This window comes from Macrobrachium rosenbergii, chromosome 48 (genome assembly GCF_040412425.1).
Source record: "Macrobrachium rosenbergii isolate ZJJX-2024 chromosome 48, ASM4041242v1, whole genome shotgun sequence".
Taxonomy (NCBI): Eukaryota; Metazoa; Arthropoda; class Malacostraca; order Decapoda; family Palaemonidae; genus Macrobrachium; species Macrobrachium rosenbergii.
In genome coordinates, this window is record NC_089788.1 from 27,456,625 (window position 1) to 27,469,457 (window position 12,833).

General features: G+C 37.6%; 1 protein-coding gene across 23 annotated transcripts in view; it reads right to left on the reverse strand.

Annotated features, from left to right (window-relative positions):
• Positions 1 to 12,833, reverse strand: part of drn (doctor no) — a 169,035-nt gene that overhangs the window by 108,564 nt on the left and 47,638 nt on the right. For 4 of the 23 annotated variants that reach the window (XM_067091530.1, XM_067091524.1, XM_067091527.1 and 1 more), the window contains exon 3: positions 8,244 to 8,302. The exons of 17 other annotated variants lie outside the window; for them this stretch is intronic. Coding sequence is in view for 2 of the 6 variants with exons in the window: in XM_067091549.1 (XP_066947650.1) it covers positions 8,244 to 8,302 (59 nt within the window). In the remaining 4 variants the exon portion in view is untranslated. Of the gene's footprint in view, positions 1 to 8,243; positions 8,303 to 12,833 lie in introns of those variants that run through there. 2 more of the 23 variants (XM_067091525.1, XM_067091550.1) reach the window with 2 other exon arrangements.

Consider the following 12,833-nt stretch of genomic DNA (forward strand, 5'->3'; position numbering starts at 1 on the left):
GTCTCACCAGATATCCCAAGTTTACGTCCAGTTACCTCACACCACAGTGGTTCTCTTCCGGCAGATTAATATAGTTTCCGTATTAATCCAGACCCCAGCTTCACTGTCTGTCTGTCTGTCTTTCAACTAGGAAATCTCTGGATGTTCATCATCGAATCTCTTTATTGTTCTAAACCCAACTACAGTTAACTTTTACCTTGGGTCTTTAACTTCGTCTTCAGCGTGACATTGCCAACACCTGTTCCTTTATCGTTCCTAGACATTCTTCAAGAATTCTTTTCCTCTCTAAATTCCCAGCTATTTGGTCTATCTGGATTCTATGGTGCTATCTCCTCAGTTTTGGTCGCAATCTCCCCCCAGCCTTCCTTGTAAATGAAGTCCTTCATACTTTCAGTTACTGCCACCTTCTGCTTTTATATTAACAACAATACTCTGTTCTTCATCTTGCTGGTATTTAATCTATACCATTATGCAGTAAGGCAGCGATTCGTCAGTATTTGGGGTTGATCATGCCTACTCCTCCTCCTCTATTAATTCCATCTAATCTGCCTGCATACCCACTACCCACACCCAATCTCTCTCGGGATTTACAAATATGAAGATGTGTAGTCCATATCAATTGCATTTATTTTCTAATTGTTCCATGTTTCCATTTTCATTCAGGGTTCTTACGTTCCAGTTTTCTATTTTTCAATGTACCCTAGTATTAATAACAAATGAAGAGATAATTAGCACGCCCAGGATGGGTTCACCTGGGGAGGTGAAGAAAACTTCGTCGAGGCCATCCGCTCTGTGGTCCATGCATTTTGACGAAGTACTAACACACACACTTGGTTTCTCTCTCAACCCGGCCAACCCCACCTGAAACCCACAACAGTCAACTAACAACTAAACTACGTATATTATTTACTACTTAGGTCAAAAGAAGCATACAGGATTTCAGGGGGCATCGACACTTACGTCCCTCCTCTTAAGTTACGCGGATCAAAAGTCATCTCAGCTTCAAGTATACCTGTGCATCGGTTCTACCCTATGACGTTGGAATTGCCTCGTCGAGGGCCTCCTGTGTGTGGACTCAAGACATTATTTGTTGCGGTCATTGACAGCAATGACATCAGATCTAGGTCCGGAAATGAATTCAAAATAGCAGGTTTAGTTAGAATTGTGCCCTGTATTAGGGTCGCCGAAATAACCAGTAGCTTTATAATTTGGCTCAACTGGGAGGAGGGGGGGGGATCCAAAAACCTGTATAACTTATGCTTACAGATGTGCTCTGGTTGACATGTGATGTCTCATGTAGCGAAGGCGATCATTTCACTGGGCAAATAATGACATACGAGCAATCTCGATTGAGTTTATGATGTAGCACTGGTCGTGGTGGAGTGGTGGAGGGTATCTGACACCAGTTCTAGGGTTGCAGTGTAACTGAAGGACAAAAAGTGTCTGGTTTTAATGTGTGTGATGGTAGCATTGGAACCCAGTCCTCTTTGATTCTGTGGATGTAGGAAAGTTAATAGTGTTCATGCCTACGCTGTATGGTATTTAGTTTTATAAACTACAGTCTATTGTAATACGGATGGTACGAAGTTGCGATGTACGCACTCTAATCGATCTACTTGTCCACTGTTAGTAAAGTGTGAAGACTTATTGGTGAAAATTTTCACAACTGGTCCAAGCAACGTTATCCATAATAGCGTGCACATGGTGTTCATATCTACTTTTGAAAATTTTCCGTATCCACTGCACACGAGAAAGTTAAGTTGGATAGTCATTCCTAACTGGATCAAAAGCAGTTGAAATTTCGAAATTGTTAACTAAGTGTTCTGATGTAACCCACATAAAAGCTGGCTTGGTTTCTCTGCACTCTGGTGTATACATTATTTTGAAACTTTTAACAGGTTTCTTGTGAGCCTGACATGGCTGAACCACGAGAATGGCAAATGAATAAAGATGAAAATAAACTTTCAGATTGCTCTCAGTATCTCTCATAAAGATATTAAGGAGAACAGTTCCTTGCGAAACACCTGGTATGACACGGGCTAGTTTGGATAATGCTCTACAAGCTGATTCTTTATTTAAGTCTCCAAGTGTTGGATTTGATATCCCGCCACAGATCAACCTAACAACTTTCTCGAAAGCCTGAGCAATACTCAGAACATGTGTCGACTTTCCTGGCCCATTCTAATATTATGATCCATCTACTCGGGCTGATTAACTTTTTGATACAGTCACCTCCCTTGCATGAAGCCATACTGGTAAGCTACGGGGAAATCTTCACCTGTTAGATTGCTGAGGGGTTCCTTTTCCTATGATTTTCTTGAAGACTTAAGGTGGAATGCTAGTATTATAAGGCGGTGTGACTCAGGGAGGCGGCTTTCGCTGTCAAGTTTTAGCGCTGGACAAACGACAGCGTCTTTGACGATTTCTGCACGTCATATTTACTAAGGATTCTCGCTATGATAGATCTTCTTTTTCAGGATTTCAATAACATTGCTGGGAAGTAGCACCGCCCTATTCCAAGTTAATTCTGCGAGTACTTCCTTTTCGATCTTTTATTCAGTGAAGATGAGAGAGAGAGAGAGAGAGAGAGAGAGAGAGAGAGAGAGAGAGAGAGAGAGAGAGAGAGAGAGAGAGACTACATAGCCCCTCCATGAGCATTAACTTCAACATCAACACTTACATAAACCCAACAAAGGACTACTAGCGCTCATCATCAGAGGAAATGAAACAGACGATATCACTGGCCCTAGTAAGGGTAATGGATTTCAAGCGCGCTTTTAACAAAATGCCAAGATGTGCACAGAAGGGTTCAATCTATTCTCACCCTGGAAGAAAGCGACTGTTCTTCGTAGTCCTCAATCATTATATGAATAAATCGTTATCGCTAGTCTCCGTAACAATCCACTGATACAATTCTGCATAACAAGATCAGTTTTAATAACACCATTTAAATGAATGCCATAACAATAGCGAATAACCTTCTACGGCTTCGGGCATTCGCGCAGGCGCCTTGCTACAATGATATCGACCCTTTCCCTGCATTAAATTGCACTTCCGTGTTGCAATAACACTTGATCTTCCAAGATACGAAGGTCTTCCCTTTCACGAACCTTTCCCAACCCGTCAATCAAGTTTTTTGGCGAAACTCTTGGCCTTGTTCTCCTCTCTCTCATGTATATATATATATATATATATATATATATATATATATATATATATATATATATATATATATATATATATATATATATATATATAGAGCAAGGCCATATATATATATATATATATATAATATTTTATGAGAGCAAAATATCAGAAAAACATTTTTAAAATATATTTTTTTTTTTGGGGCAAAGGCCTTTATTTTCCGCCCCTTGTCCGGACCACTTCATCCGACATCCCATATTCTGTTTAAATTTTTGTTTTTTTGTTTTCATTATAATTACAACAAATTGTATCAAGTATATTACCTTGTTTTCAAACAGCGCACAAGCACTGGCGGATAATTTATTCTCTATCAACAAGTCACGACCATTTCCACACTGCTCCATCTACATGCCTTTCTATAACAACTCATTTATACTAATACTATTACTACTACTATTACAACTGCATTTACGTATAATTGTCCCGCATGTCTTCACACAATGATTATTTCCATTATAACCTTTTCTTTTAATTTACTAAACTACTGATACTACCTCCATCGCCACAGTACCTATCTAAAAAGGCTGTACAGACCATGAACGACATATATTTTGCTCTCACGGCCTACGTGCTGAGAGAGAGAGAGAGAGAGAGAGAGAGAGAGAGAGAGAGAGAGAGAGAGAGAGAGAGAGAGAGAGAGAGAGAGAGAGAGAGAGAGAGAGAGAGAGGATATATTTGTGTACAAGAAATGTTTATGTTACGTGACAGACAAGAAAAATAACTAAACAATATACACAATTATATATATATATATATATATATATATATATATATATATATATATATATATATATATATATATATATATATATATATATATATATAAAATGACTACTAGATGTGGGTTAGCGAAGAAAAAAAAATGCCCTTGACGACTGACTGACGAGACGCGGTTGTCATTCAATACGTATCCATCAAGAGAATGGGCCTGCTTGTGCTGTACCTGGCTCTGACACAGACTCAAGTGCAAGGCCATTAGTTCTAGCAGTGTTTTGTTTACTAGTCTCTCTCTCTCTCTCTCTCTCTCTCTCTCTCTCTCTCTCTCTCTCTCTCTCTCTCTCTCATACACACCCCGTGCACAAACGTACAGAGGGTTATTTACAAGGAAATTAGTTCATTATATATATATATATATATATATATATATATATATATATATATATATATATATATATATATATATATATATATAGCCTATATATCTTTACAGAACTCGTTCTCTCACAAAAACAAGTAAAAGTACATGGTTCCTGTTGTGTTTTCAGTTTTCAAGGCTCTCTCTCTCTCTCTCTCTCATACACACCTCGTGCACAAACGTGCAGAGGGTTATTTACAAGGAAATTAGTTCATTACATACATACATACATACATACATACATACATACATACATACATACACACACACACACATAAATAAATATATATATATATATATATATATATATATATATATATAATCTTTGCAGTATTCGTTCTCGCACAAAGGTAAGTACGAGTACATGGTTAATGTAGTGTTTTCTGTTCTAAAGTCTCTCTCTCTCTCTCTCTCTCTCTCTCTCTCTCTCTCTCTCTCTATACACCCACCCACGCACGTACACACACGTACACAGGATTAAGTGCAAGGGCACTAGTTCAAGCAGCTATGTTTTTGTTTTGTTTTTGTTTACAACAGAGTTAAGTCCAAGTCCTTAGTTCCAGCAGTTTATTGTCTCTCTCTCTCTCTCTCTCTCTCTCACACACACACACACACACGCCTAAATACCAGTCCATTATGGCTAGTAGTGTCTCAAGTTTACACTCTCTCTCTCTCTCTCTCTCTCTCACACACACACGCATACACACCCACACTCACACATACAGGTTTGTGAAAGGCCATTTGTTCCATTCAAGTTTTCTGTTTACAGCAAGCTCTCTCTCTCTCTCTCTCTCTCTCTCTCTCTCTTTCTCTCTCACACACACACACACACACAAGGAGATACAGAGAAGTAAGTACAATGGTAGTAATTCCAGTAGTATTGGTTTACAGAATCAATCAATCAATCTCTCTCTCTCTCTCTCTCTCTCTCTCTCTCTCTCTCTCTCTTCACACACACACACACACACACACACAAGGAGATACAGAGAAGTAAGTACAATGGTAGTAATTCCAGTAGTATTGGTTTACAGAATCAATCAATCTCTCTCTCTCTCTCTCTCTCTCTCTTTCACACACACACACACACACACACACACACACACACACACACACACACAAGGAGATACAGAGAAGTAAGTACAATGGTAGTAATTCCAGTAGTATTGGTTTACAGAATCAATCTCTCTCTCTCTCTCTCTCTCTAAGGCCAATTAACAAAATGTTTTTGTCTGCCTCTCTTAAAAACACAAAACAACGGTACACAACTAGTTCCATTAGTATTTTGTGTTTAAAACCAGGTCTCCTCTCTGTAAGTTCCATCCAGCAAATGCTTACAGAACTTCATACAAAACTATTTTGATCATCATTTACTTTCATCAATTTCTTTGTACTTTTACTGTGCTCCCAAAAATATTTACTAACCAAAATTCTGTGCAAGATGAATTTCACATTTGTTCATATCAATTTCTAGAGGTTTCCTTTGTTTCTGTACTGTAGTGAAGTGTTTCCTGACTTTCGCAAATATCAAAATTCTTATAATTTTCATAGCTTCAAACTGACACAAATATCAACTATATTCAAAATTTTCACAAAAAAATGAAGTGTTCGTTCGTGCTGTTCACGAAAGCTTTACGCACTCCAAAACTTAGGTGGCGTTTTGTATTCAAAGGCAAGAGAACCAGTAACCAGAATTCTACTGTCGAATCGCAATTAAAAAGGATAAAAGTGGTTGGATGAACCCATGCTCAACTGCCTTCTCTCACAATATTAGTATTATATAATAATTATAATACAAATTTACTGAACCTTGCAACAAAATTTGGTGGCTTAATGCAGACGGAAAATGTCATAATATGGCTAAAAGGATGCGCGCGCGCGCGCGTGAGGGAGGGAGAGAGAGAGAGAGAGATTGTCAATGACTAGGGATCATGTAAGTGTGAAGTCGGCATACGGAAGAGACCAATTTCCTGAAATATGAATGGTTAAGGGAACACGGAAGCACAGTGGATTAACAAACCAACGAGAGAGAGAGAGAGAGAGAGAGAGAGAGAGAGAGAGAGAGAGAGAGAGAGAGACTACCGTCAAATTACACCACTCGTTCAGCATTCTCTCTGTCGGAACCATTTTATATATGGCTTCTAAACCCAGAACAAGCATAAAGAAAGAAAAAAAAAAATGACGAAACACCACCTGCCACAGTTACAGACACGGAAGAAAATGGCGATGTAAACATGAGGAACATTAGCAGTAATTATAAAAGGTCAAGACTCATGGGTAACCGAGATGATCTCTCGAAAAATGGAAAGAGCCAGTCCTTCTGTTTGCCTTCTCTGGCAACAGTTGTAGGTCCTTCTCCACTGACTGACTCATTCATCCTCATGAACAATCCCTTCCCACAAGCGTGATGCATACCTGGACCGAATGCTCTCTTCACCACCTTTTTTTTCTTGCTAGATACACCCCAGTAGAGCGCAAGAGACTTACGAATCACCCCCGGCCCTCTCTCTCTCTCTCTCTCTCTCTCTCTCTCTCTCTCTCTGTGTGCTCGTGCATGCACAACCCCTAACCCATTTCCTTCATAAACGACGAGGGTCTCGCTCAGGTTGAAGTTTGTCAAGGGCGTTCTCACATCTGGCAGACTGCATCCACATTGCAGCAAGTTATTTATGATCAGTTCATATTCCTAATCAAAGCAACAACACTACACTAACAGTACTGATAGTAGCTGCTGCCAAACTGAATCAGTGCTTCGCCCATTGTGTGGGCATTCTGTTCACTGGAAGGTTGTTAGGAAAGTTTGCTTCATTAAACCTTACATTTCAAGGTCATACCTGACCATTATATATAAATATAATGAAAATATTTGATGACTAACGAACAAATAAAAAAAAGCACCGCAAAATCCTGCCCGAATGCGATGAAAACTTTCTTCAACACCTACAAAAAGCAAAATCTGAGAGGACGCTGCACCACAGTATCCATACAAAGACGAATGACAAAAGGCCTCACAAACAAAAGATCGGAAATAACAAATGAACAATAGGGCAAGACAAGATCTGGGAGGTTCCTTACCTACAATCATGCGAATCTTTCAGCTGGAAGGTAATATAATAATAATAATAATAATCTAAACTAGCAGACACTATTATTCGACACGGACATACATACTCCAACTAACATGAATGCAACCGCTGCAACATCACAATTTAATGTGGCGCTCCTGGAAGTCATGGAATATTTTGCACATTTTGTGTCGGGATATTAACACGCGGCTACACCGCAGCTTCTAAAAGCCGATCAGTACAGCGATGGGTGGCTACCATCATAAGCCAGATCCCCTCAGCGATACGCCTACTGAGAAGGGTGTGGGCATGGCAGCTTCACCCCATATGTCAAAATTAAGTCTTTTCCGAAGTTAACGAACAACCTTTTCCGACAAGAGAGAGGGGTGGGACTTGCCGTTTCAGCCACGAAACTTTAACAAATAAAATATAGGCCGAAGTTTCTTCGGCGTAATCGAGTTTTCTGTACAGCGTATAATGCTGTATTAAACTCTCAGCCGCGACCCACGAAACTTTCAGCCACGGCCCGGTGGTGGCCTGTGTTGACACCTACAGTGGTGTCGGACGCATGATCATGGCTAAATTTATCTTTCAATAAAATAAAAACTACTGAGACTAGAGGGCTGCAATTTGGTATGTTTGATGATTAGGGGGTGGACGATCAACAAACCAATTTGCAGCCCTCTAGCCTCATTAGTTTTTAAGATCTGAAACATCAGAGGCCATTACGAAAATTATAAACCAGAAAATCATAAAAAATTTTTAAGCCACAATCATTTTCACTACCTTCCATCATCATCATACCCATGCTTGATGTGCACTGAAAACAAGATCAATACCTTGGGTATATTGTGGCCGCTCACCTGTCCACTTATGGCACCCAACCTATAGAAAATCCCTGATAGAGGGAGGGAGAAAAAATTAAAAACATTACACACACATATTTACATGTATATATACTGTATATATATACATATACATATATATTATAGACGTATACATATATGCCTCCGTTATCTAACAATTTAACATTTTCCTCAAAATGAACCATAAAATAATAAAAGAAATTTGAAAAGGCCACTGGACAAAGTATATTGGATGTATCAAATGTCTTTGTTTGCTCTGTGGGCCTTTTCAAGTTTTATATATACACAACATATATATATATATATATATATATATATATATATATATATATATATATATATATATATATATATATATATATATATATATATAATTATCAATTCCTTAATATATCGATTGCCATAGCCCTGTCACAATTCCCGACGGAGACGTCGGCACTTCGATAATGTCGAGCGACAGCATGTCCACTTGGTTACCGACGCCAAACACAAGATTTCCCACAAACAATAGGGAAGAGGCAGCTTTTCAGGCATCCACGTGATTCATTTCCGTTTACATGACTCAAGTTCTGTCGCTGGTTTTTGAGTGTTACAGACGACCATTGGTTTGCGTGACATCAGTTTCTAGTTTCCACTAGTGATACCTCGAATATTCAGGTACTGACTTCGTGCGATGATGCTCAACTTGACTGATTTGTAACTTATGCATGACACTAAACCTTCCATTTCAAGGGTAACATGTCGAACTAGCATTCATTACTCATTACTTATATAGCCTACACAATAAATAAGAAAAATTAAAGAGTAGTGATATATAACAAACTTTTGTACTTTGTCAATTTTTTCATCTTCTTCTCTATTCGGTTTTACCTTTGCTCAAGAGTGAAGCGTTAAAAACTACAACAATGATAACAGTAACTGGAAACTGTGTATGGTCAACGTACCGACTATTCCTCTTCATAAACGGATCTGACGTCACACTTAGTCACTCTCTCTCTCCCTCTCTCTCTCTTTCTCTGCTTTGTCTGGAATTCCTGCCATCCCATTTGACGCAATCACTAGAGATCGTGTTATCTTTTTCAAGGGTGTCTAATCCGATAGCAGGAAGACATACCTACAGGTACACATACACATACACACTTTATATATATATATATATATATATATATATATATATATATATATATATATATATATATATATATATATATATATATATTTAATGATTATATATTTTATTATAGATACAGGATTTAATGATTACTTTTTACCAGATAAATGTAAATGTAATAGCCACAATACCCTCTTAACTTTTCGAAATGTTCAAGCTTTTGGATACACTTGTCTCTAAAAAGCCTCAGATCCAAATGGAAGACAATATATAGAAAATCTATCGTTGTAAATGTTGTCCCTCGTTTTTAATCATCTGTAATGACAATCGGGATACTTCCGCAATGAAACTTAATGAGCGTTACCTTGCATGGAATCGACAACTAATGAATTCTCTTCTCCATAGGACATTAAGTGACACACCAGAGCTACAAACAGCCTTATCGAAGGTAAAACCAGCCAGTTCCTTTGTGTTGTCCTAATGAGTTAAATACGTCTCATTTTCAGAGTCAAGTCAGTGGTCAATTCAGAGCAGTGTCACCTGGCACGAGTTTTCTTCCATGCTATCGTCCCCAGAGTCATAACTGGCACCTACACAAAGCAAACAAACCCGACTGGTGAACGAACCTTGAGACAAACTGCGCTGAACAACGACAATGAACGGAAGTCGCAAAAGAACGGAGATGGACAATGACAAAGATAATGAAAGTGGGTAACTTTAGTCTTCACCGGATAAAACCATGACGCGAGCATAGGAGCCTTTAGAGGTAGGGGAGGAAGGAGGGAGGGAGGGAGGAAGAAGAGAGGGGGTAGAGAAGCAAGAAACGTCCCCACTGGTACACCTGCAGAATGACTCATTTGAAGAAGTAGGAAGTTTAACACTCGGAAACCTTCGTTTCCTATAATCCTCGACTCCAAAACACGTATCCCTCCTCAAAATGAAATGACTAAAAAGTTGTAAACTCTGACTGTGGAGAAAAAACAAAAAAGAATTGAGAAATGTGAATGACGGTACTGTACTTCATACTGCCTATTTTCTGATAAACGCAAAGCACACAAGGATCGCCACTAACACTGGAATAGATTTCACGACTCAAGACCAAATAAAAGTAAATAATGAAGATCTACGTTAACAAAACATCTGCAATAACCTTAGTGTTCCCAAAGAACTCTTTCTCCAAGTGGTTCAAAATCGCAGACAACAAAATATAGAAATAAATATCTCAAAAGTATCAAGGAACTTGATAAAGGAAGACAAAAGAACGCAAGGACTCCAATTCACAAACTCACAAAGCGCAAAACAATTAAGACAAAGCAAACCAAGCTCCGGCCTAAACGGCAACAAAGGCTGGCTGAGTGACTGACTTTCTATGTAACGCAACAACTAGAGTCAACGACAGAAGAGATGTGTTTTTACTGAGAATTACTTTTTTAAATAAAGGAAAATTAGAATCCTGAATTTCGGAGAATATATATTATTATATATATATATATATATATATATATATATATATATATATATATATATATATATATATATATATATATATAAAATATATGATTCACATCAGGATCGCACCCAAGTCTATCAAATGAATGGCAAGGACGATACCAACTGACCCGAATAGCACAGCCTCCTCGTTTCTCGGCAAGTTTTTAAGAACGAATCTGCTTGCATTAACTGGATTATGTAAGAATACTAATAATAAAGGAAGGCTTGCCCTACGCACCAACTCTGAGGATTGACATGAATTCGCAATGCTCTATGTCTTCCCACAAGAATTTAAATAACGTTTTGAAAGACTGAATTACTTTGTTAAGTCATACTAGCAATAAAGAAATCGTTAACGGTGGCACTGAACTCAACAGAGATAATTCGATGTAAACATTTATATAAAATATTTTTTTCAAAATATTCATTAAGTGTTCACACAAAACATAACGTACAATGTCAGTACTGCTAAATCACTGCCGACGGCATTAACTAATTAGCTATGTGGATGACCGTTCGAACAGTGAAGTTGAACGAAGTCGAATAACTATCGGGGCAGGGGTTGGTCTTTTAACCTCATCCCATATACACCTGCTGAAATAAGAAAAGTTACACATATATATATATATATATATATATATATATATATATATATTCTGCACCCTCTCATATATAGAAAGATACAAAGAACAGAAATAAATTTCTGACTCACGTCGGATCGAACCCAGGTCTCTCAGGGTGGAAACAATATATATATATATATATATATATATATATATATATATATATATATATATATATATATATATATATATATATATATATATATATATATATATATGATTCACATCAGGATCGCACCCAGGTCTATCAAGAGACCGGAACAGTACAGCCTTCTCGTTTCTCGGCAAGTTTTTAGGAACGAATATGCTTGCCCAATACTTTCTTTCCTGACCCCAGAAGTTGCTAGTACATATTTAAAGCTTAGTGGACTTCTACAAGCGGTGGGCCGGGAGCGAGCAACGGACCTAGTAAACATGAGCAAAGAATTTTTTTTTTTCTCTCTCTCTCTCTCTCTCAACAGCTTTCCCTATTATGGATTCGTACAAAGGAAATCAAGATTGATGGTCACTGCTACATTCACCCTTTTTCTGTTGAATCGAGGGTATCGCTCCCGGGTTGAAAACTTCAGACCAATAGCATACCTCTCTCTCTCTCTCTCTCTCTCTCTCTAAGTAGAGAAGATAGGAAAACACAAGGGAATAAAAGGCCGGAAGAAGCCGAGACACAGTATAGCATAACATACATCATTAGAGTGGGAGATAACTCAAGAAGCAATTCATGAAAATTACAACTTTTAATTCAAATGGTTGCATGACGGAGAGAAATATTCCATAATATACAATTCACTTTTGTTTCTTCCGTTCACCGAGAACTGAACGACTCGTGAATAAGGGATTTTCAATGGAAACACAATGGGGTCACATCAGTATTTCTGAAATGTTTGTCGTACAAAGGAAGTGACACTACGGGACCTCCATCTTGCCACTGCAACATTTCTCCCTCTCCAAAACTATGCCGCTTTAATTACAGAATCATTATAATTCTTAAATGTATACATACATACATATACACATGCGCGCGTTCGACACAAACACATTATATATATATATATATATATATATATATAATATACATTATATATATATACATACACATATTATATATATATATATATATATATATATAATATATATATATATATATATATATATATATATATATATATATATATATATATATATATATATATATATATATATATATATATATATATATATATATGTGTATGTGTGTGTACACAAGCAAGAAATCTGTTAAATTATCCCTCGCACTTCCTCATGAAAGAGACTGAGTGTGGAGGCGTGAACACAGTGCAAAGCAAACGACCTTATTCACGG